The 8,195-nt window shown below is 53.9% G+C and overlaps 1 protein-coding gene across 1 annotated transcript in view; it reads left to right on the top strand.

Moving 5' to 3' along the window:
- Positions 1-1,297: 1,297 nt before the first annotated feature.
- Positions 1,298-8,195, top strand: part of CHSY1 (chondroitin sulfate synthase 1) — a gene marked incomplete at both ends in the record, with an annotated part of 64,014 nt that continues 57,116 nt past the window's right edge. The window contains one exon of the mRNA XM_080693047.1: positions 1,298-1,605. Coding sequence (XP_080549173.1) covers positions 1,298-1,605 — 308 coding nt within the window. The remainder of the gene's footprint in view (positions 1,606-8,195) is intronic.

Below are 8,195 nucleotides of genomic sequence, written 5' to 3'. Positions count from 1 at the left end.
GGCTGCGGTTTTTTTTTTTTTTTTTAAATAAACGAAACTATACAACTTAAAATCCAACACAGAGGAGCCAGCACCCAAACCGATTTTTAGAAACCCACGGCTGTTTTTAACTAAGATGCTCTTTACAACATAGGCAGACTCAGGTGTGTGTGCCGGGAGGAGGTGGATTATAAATACAAGTAGTGTTTTATCATGCAGGGTGTTAATTAACACCAGCGCCCATTTCTGCAACCTCCCGTCAAGGCCAGCACTGTGCGAGCCGCTCGGACATAAAGTATGGCTCTCTCTCTCTCCGCCGAGCCGCGGCGGCCGGGGCCGGGTAAGAAAGCGCGTTTCACCGCCCAGCCCGCGCGGCCGAGGCCCCACGTGGGTTCCATACGTGCCGGCCCCTGCCTCGGCGCGGCGGGAACAAAGGCGCAGTGTGGCGGCCGGAGCCGGGGCAGCGGGGCGCGGCCGCGGGGTTTACCCGAGGACAGGCTGGGCGCGAGGAACGTGCGGCTCGTGCGGTTGGGGCCGCGAAGCCCTCGGTGCGCGGCCGGGGCCACCGCGCCGCCAGAGCAGAGCGGAGCCGGCGCAGCGACCGGCCGGCCACGCCCCCTCGGCGGGCTGCGGAGCGCGCGTGCGCGTGGCCGGGAGCGCGCCCGGCTGGCCACGCCCCTCGGGCTGCGGACCGCGCGTGCGCGTGGCCGGGAGCGGGCCCGGCTGGCCACGCCCCCTCCGCGGGCTGTGGAGCGCGCGTGCGCGTGGGCCGGGCGCGCGCCCGCGGGCTTTTTTTTTTTTTTTTTTTTTTTGGTCCAACTCCGGCCGCGCGAACCGCCCCCCATTCACGTCTGCGCCAATCGCGCGGCGCGGACGGATCCCGCGCGGGGCCACGGCTCGGCGCGCGAAGCGGCCCGCGGCTCCTCGGCGCGACGGGAGGCGCGTCGCCATGGCGAGCTGAGCCGAGGATGCGCAGCGGCGGCGCGGGCCGCGAGGAGGACGGGGACGCGGGCGGGCGCGCCGCGAGCCGAGCCGAGCCAGCCGGGGGCCGGGCCGGGCCGCCGCCGCCGCCGCCGCCGCCGCCGCCGCCGCCGCCGCCGCGCTGGCCCCGCGCCCCCGCCGCCGCCTGGCGCGCGCCTGCACGGGCCGCCCTTAAAGGCGCAGGCCGCGGCGCCGGGCGCGGGCGTGCGGAACAAAGCGGCGGCTCGGGGGCCGCGATGGGCGCGGCGGGCCCGCGGCGGCCGCGGCGCTGCCCGGGCCGGGCCTCGCGGCGCTAGGCGGCGGAGGCGGCGGCCCGGCGGCGGGCGGAGGCGCGGGCATGGCTGCGCGCGGCCGGCGCGCCTGGCTCAGCGTGCTGCTCGGGCTGGTGCTGGGCTTCGTGCTGGCCTCGCGGCTGGTGCTGCCCCGCGCCTCGGAGCTGCAGCGGAGGGGCCCGCGGCGCCGCCCCAGCCCGGAGGGCTGCCGGGCCGGGGCGCAGGGCGGCGGGGCGCGGGCGGGGGCGCGCGGGGCGCAGCTCTGGCCGCCCGGCTCGGCCCCGGAGGGCGGCCCGCGCGACAGGAACTTTCTCTTCGTGGGAGTCATGACCGCGCAGAAATACCTGCAGACCCGCGCCGTGGCCGCCTACAGGTGAGCCCGCCGCCGTGCCCGCGACGCCCGCGCAGCCCCGCGACCCCGGAGCGAGCCCGGAGCGGGCTGGGCGCTCGGACGGCCCGCGGGGTCCGGGTGCGCCCCGCGTCCTGGCCCTGGGCACGCGGCGCAGCTCTGCGCGGCCAAGCCTCCTTTGTTGAAAGGGCCGGACTAAAATTGTGGGGAGACCCAGCGCTCCCGCCTGTGATAGCGGTTTCGGTGCGGTTATAATAGGCTTCTCCAAAAAGCGCATCTTTGCCTGAGCCCGCGTCACTTAATGCGGTCGGAGCCCTTCCGAAGCGTACTTGGAGGCCGTCCTGGAAATGAAAGGGGGTGCCCGCGGCGCACTGACTGCCGAGCAGGGGAAAGAGACCCGTGGGGAGAAAGCCTTTCCCGTGGTAGGTTGGGTGGAAGACCGAGTTCCGGGGCTCATTAGCTCCCTAATTGTGGTGTAGGCACGTTATCCAGTAACGGAGCCCTCCTCGGCTGAATGAGTCATAAAAGTGCATGCACTCATGTTAAGGATTAACAAAGGGATTAGCCAAAGTAGCCTTTAGAAAGGAGGTGGCCTGGGAATGGCGCACATGGTCGGCGTGGGATTCGCATCGGGGTGAATGGTATCGAATTTGAAGTGGAAGCTGCTTATGAAGTGCGGAAATGGGCATGGTGTGGGGATGGACCTTTAGGGCGTTCTTAATCCCTTTAGAGCTGCATCTTTTAAGTCCAGTCTTGGTCTAGGTTTTTAGGCGGTAGATACTGTAAAGAGACAAACATATACAGAGATGGCCTTCCTTTCAAGGAGGAAGGATTGAGAGAGAAGGTACAAGCCGCGGAGCGGGCCTGCCCCTTGGCTTCATCTCCATCCCTGCGTGTTTCCCGTTTATGTTACAGTCCTGCTGAACTCCAGACTCCATGCCCTGCCAAAATATAGACTGTGCAGTGATTTTGGAACCGGCAGATCAGGGAACTCTTACAGCTGTACTCTCATGTGCCCAGAGTTTTAGACTCTGTCTGGAGAAACAGCCACATCAGAAATTGACGATGAGCCTGCAAAATTGTTTACTTTATGGGTCTGAGAGTCAACCCACATGACTGCAGTTTGAGGACAGGCCGTGTGAAGTCGCAACTGTGGGGCCAGTTAGGAAGCAGTTTGTCCCCGCTCCCAATAGACACATTTTCGTGATCACAGAATCAGCATAGACAAATGAGCAGAGATCCTGTTAGACCAGCATACTCAGGAAACTGTAAACTACAACTATGGAACACTTGCTTGGTGATGGTTTCCCAAAGCCCAAGCTTGACGTTCTGATTTTTGCCTTCTTTTCCACATCTCCTACCTCCTTTTTTATTTTTTATTGTTATTTTGCATGTGAGAGGTTTATCTACTTATTTTCTTTTAGGCAGTTGGGAGAGTGGAAACAGCGTGCCATTGGGCCTGGCTCTCCCTTTGTGACTCCTCTGCCTTCCTGAGAAAGGGAGCTCCTTCCTTCAGCTTTCTCACAGATCTTTTCTTACGTCCTCGGATCTGAAGAAGTCAGAGGACTTGGAGCCTGGAGGTGGGCCTACCCTTCCCAGTTAGGGTCTCTGCCCTCAGCCCGTCAACCCTGTGTTTAAAGATCGGCCGTGGGAGCTGGCCCAAGACAATTTTAGCAATTTTAGCCTTCAGGAATTTTCAGGGAAAGCCTGAGTTGGGATGGAGGTTATAGGGTGTAACTTATGATTACTGTTGTGCCGTGCTTTGCAGCCTGGGCCAGAAGTCCATACTGAGCTCTTAACTTGGAAACTTCATGCACAGTTCTCTTTGGAAAACGCTCTTGAATCTCCTAACAAGGTGGAACTCTGCTTTGGAACTGGGTGTGCTCTGTTTGACATTGCTTCTAAAAACCGTATTGAGCCGGGCGTGGTGGTGCACGCTTGTAATCCCAGTGCCTGGGAGGCTGGGACAGGAGGATCACAGGTTCGAAGCCAGCCTCAGCTACTTAGTGAGGCTCTCAGCAGCTTAGTGAGACCCTGTTTCCAAATAAAGTATAAGATAGATCTGGGAGTGTAGGCTAGAGGCAGAAAAGCCCCTGGGTCTCACTCCCAGTACCACACACGCACACACACACACACACACACGATATTCATTCTCTATCTTAGGGGAATAAACAAGAAAAAACCTTCTATTTTGTTAACCTATTTTGGGGTCCTGCATAAAGGAAATGCCCACAACACTTGTAGTAATGGGGCACTGGGGTGTATGACACTGCGGACATCAGTTTAGGTCTAGGGATCGTAATTTAGCAACCTCTTCTTTCCCAAGGACTGTATGAGATGCGATCTAGAGGAAGCTGAGAAGCCCTTGAGTATCCAAGAAGACATGCCTGTCTGCACTGAAGTTCCTGCGCTTCCGTGATAGCGGGGCCCATCCCATGTACTTGTACCTTCTGGACTTGCCGAGTGCTTGAGGTGGGGATGGGGCCACCAAGAGGAGGCAGGGCAGTGACAGCCAATCGCAGACGGAACCACAGTATTGTCATTTCATTTCGTGGAACTGTGGTTCGAACCCTGGGGCATTCTACTTCTGAGCTGCACGCTCAGTCCCATTTTATGTATTTTTTTGTTTTGAAACGGTCTCACTAAATTGCCAAGGGCCTCACTAGGTTGCTGAGGCTGGCTTGAAACTTGCAGTCCTCTTGAGAACTGGGATTACTGGCATGTGCCACCAGCTAAGAAACATATTGTTTTAAAGCAGGAAGATAAAAGTGGAAGTGTGTGTAGATGAGCTGATGAGAGGCCAGCCAGATCTCGTAGACCTGAGTGCTACGCAGCGGTTAGGTTCACGGGCATGATCCTGATCCGTTAGCATTCGGGTGCACTGTGGCTTCATCCCTCCATAAAGCAAGGTGTGCGGCCCCTGTGGGCCCAGACCCTGAATGCTGGGGACACAGTACAGATGCTTGCTCCAGGAGGAGGGTTTCAGCTGGCCATGGGCACTGTGGGGAAAGGAGAACGGGACAGGGAGGGTGGTGCCGTCTTCTGGAGGCGGTTGAGGAAGGCTTTGGATAGTGGCTTTGGACCACCTCACTTGGGTCTCATAGCAAGGATCTCAATCTGAGTGTCTTCAACAAACCCTCAAGGCAAAGAGAAGAGCCGAAAGTCCCAGGCAGGGGCCTGTGTGGAAACCCTAGGAAGGTCAGCAAAAGAAAGGGACGGGCTCCACAGTGTCTGGTCTCGCAGAATTTGACTCCAAGTGAATGGGAAAACCACTTGATTATCAGCAGGAAGGGGGGGTGTGCAGCTGTGGTTCTGCAGATAAACACAGAACATAATTTGACTCATTTGCAAAGTCATTCGTATTTAGGTAATTTCACTTTAAAACGATACCACATTGTAGTAATTGGGCATTGTGGTGATTGCCCTGAAGAATTTGTTATTCTAATTCATCAAACTGTTGTAGAAACCACCTGTGTTACTTTTTCTTGGGCTACAAACTGTAATTCTTATTTTCTCCATATTTTAAATATTTTTTTCTGAGTTATGTTCTTTGATTCAGCTTGCCTATCTTCTGATTTTAGATCCCTCTCCTTTAAGTTCAGAAAGGTACTGCCTTAGGGATATGTCTAAAGGTAACATTTTTTCTGATTCTAGAAAAGTCATCTCAACCTCATTTTTTCTCCAAATAGTACATGGCCTCAGCACCAGGTGTCGAATAGTCTCTCATTTCCCTACCAATTTGAAATGCCGTCTTCATCATACTTGGAATTCTTGGGGTGTTTGGACTTCCTATTTTGCCCCATTGATCTTTCCTCTGTTCTCCGGCCAGTCCCACCCACTGACATGATTGGAGGTTGAATAATATTTTAATATCCGGTAGACAGGGTCCCCTTTGTTTGTCATCTGTTTCAGGCATTTCTTGGCTGCACTTTACCTGTTCTTGCTGGGAGAGTTTTGATGAGATTTAGCTGTTTGTTTTTTTTAAAAGTCAACATTTTTGATAAAGAAAAAGCATGCACAAGATGGATGTGGTGGCGCACGCTTGTAATCCCAGCGTTTAGGAGGCTGAGACAGGAGGATCACAGGTTCGAAGCCAGCCTCAGCTACTTAGTGAGGCTCTCAGCAACTTACTGAGGACCCTGTTTCCAAATAAAATATAAGCTGGGTGTGGTGGCGCACGCTTGTAATCTCCGCACTTGGGAGGCAGAGACAGGAGGATCGCGCAGGTTCGAAGCCAGCCTTGCACGCTGGCTTAGGAAACCCTGTTTCCAAATTTAAAAAAATGTAAAAATAGGTCTGGGAGTGTAGCCCGGAGGTAGAAGGGCTTCCAGGAACCCCAGTACCACCCAAAAAAAAAAAAAAAACACACACACACACAAAAAAAAAAAACACACAAAAAAAACCCCCCAAAAAAACCCAAAATATAAAATAGGTCTGGGAGTGTAGTTTGAAGGAAGAAACCCCCTGGGTTCCATCCCCAGTACCACAAAACAAAAACAACAACAACAACAAAAACCCACACATTTAGCACATTAGTTCCCTTTAATGCCCAAAGCACAGAGCTAATCCAGCACCACCTTTATTTGTCTTGGTTCTCCCCTCCCCCTGGGCTGAAGATGGAGAAGAGTTTCATTGGTCTCTTTTCTCTCTCAGAAGAAAGCCTGAGTTGGTTGCCCTTTGCTCGGGAGTGCTTAGGGTCCGGTGAAGATGCGCGTCTGCCTGTAGGGGACTATGGGGAGGACAGGGGAGGACAGGAGAGGTCACCTCTCCAGGATGCTCTGCAGGAAGTGGTCCTTTTACCAGCTCCAAGAGCTCTCCTCTCTCATGTCTCAGAGCCCATTCCTCGTGTCAAGCTAAGTGAGCCGTGTATATCTTGAAACAGTTGAAAGCAGTACTCACATTTTGAAAGGAAGTTCAGTTTGGCGAACATTTCTATGCAAGACATCTACATATAAAATTCAAAGAATCGGCCAGTGAGTGAACTTTTGCAGCTCAGCCCACGTCAGGTTATGAACTAGCCGTAGAGAAAGGAGTGGGGAGTGTGGTCCTGAAACAAGAGTGGCTTTCTGCGTCGGGCATCGAGAGGCCGAGGCCCCGTGGACCAGGCCGGGTGGCTGGGGCTCTGTTCTCAGCACACCCGCAAGGGTGGCCTCTCCCTGCCAGTCCTTTAAGCTGCGGGTTATTGGAAGCAGGTTACCTGCGCTGGGCCTCAGTCCTTGGGGTTCAGTGCAAGGGTGGGCAGGGCTGGCGCTGCCTGAGCGGGTTGCTGTGGGGCCAGAGGAGAGGCTCCTGCTCACTGTAGGGGGCCCAGGGCAGACTTGCTGACTCCTACACTTCTGTCTATGCTGAGTCTCCGAGGAGGAGGAGGAGGAGGAGGAGGAGGAGGAGGAGGAGGAGGAGGAGGAGGAGTCTGCAGCTAGTGAGGAAGGGCTGGAGAAAGGACGGCTCATAGGGGCTGCGCTGTGAGCCTTGGTGACAGAGTAGCAGGCAGGGACACAGGGGCCCTGAGCCAAGGCACCTGGGTGCCAGCTTCAGGACTTGGGTTATGGGTGTCCAGAACTGTTGGTGTTAGTAGATCAGGAGAGAGGCTTAGTGTGTTTTGTGTTTCAGAAGGTAATCAATAGCTTTTTTATCTAGCGATGGGATGGGAGCGGGCTTGTGGGCAGATGGGCACCTAGTGGGGAACAGTATTTAACGAGAGCTTTTGCTGGGCATGTGATACACGCTTGCAGTGATACACGCTTGCTACCTCAGTACGGGGGAGGATGAGACAGGAGGGTCACAGACTAGAGGCAGCCTCATCAACTTATCAAGACCCTGGCAACTTAGTGAGACACTGTTTCAAAATAACAGCCGGGTATGGTGGCACACACTTGTAATCCCAGTCCTTGGGAGATTGAGACAGGAGAATAGCACAGTTCAAAGTCAGCCTCAGCTACTTAGGCTCTCAGCAATTTAGACTGTTTCCAAATAAAGTATAAAATAGGTCTGGGAGGATAGCCTGGAGGTAGAAAAGCCCGATTCCACCCCCAGTACCATCAAAAAAAAAAAAAAAAGAAAAAAGAAAAAAGAAAAAAAAAAAGAAAGAAAAAGAAAGGAAGGAAGAAAGAAATGTTGGGGGTGTAACTTTCAGGTAGAATACCCATGGATTCAATCCCCAATACCATTAAAAAAAAAACCCAAAACTTTAAAATGCATCTTTACTATAATCTAGCATTCCTCTAGAAATTTTCCAAAGAAATGTAAAGGCTTGCTGAAAGGTAGATGTGTACAGTAGGATGTTTCATGTATCTCAGTTACACCCTTCACCGGGTAGCCTCAGATTGACTTCCCCAGGCCCCACTGAAATTGGCCTGGGGGGGGCGTGCAGCTCAGTGGTAGAGCTCTGCCTGCCATGTGCAAGAGTCATTTGTGGCCCAGATATTTTTCTTGAAGTTTAAACTATATTTGAGAGTAGTTAATGAAATAGTATGACCGGTATGAAGTAATTGTCACTTAAAATCAAACAAAATAATTTATATTATTTGTGTAGCATAGAAAAAAGTGTAAGAGATCTGTACTGTGATGCTGATTCTTTTATTCCTGGCGTTTTTGTATATATACTAGCTGTACAG

Source organism: Muscardinus avellanarius (genome assembly GCF_963383645.1).
Source record: "Muscardinus avellanarius genome assembly, chromosome: 3".
Classification (NCBI taxonomy): Eukaryota; Metazoa; Chordata; class Mammalia; order Rodentia; family Gliridae; genus Muscardinus; species Muscardinus avellanarius.
Note: the sequence above shows the minus strand (reverse complement) of the source record. Positions and strands in the feature narration are given on the sequence as shown.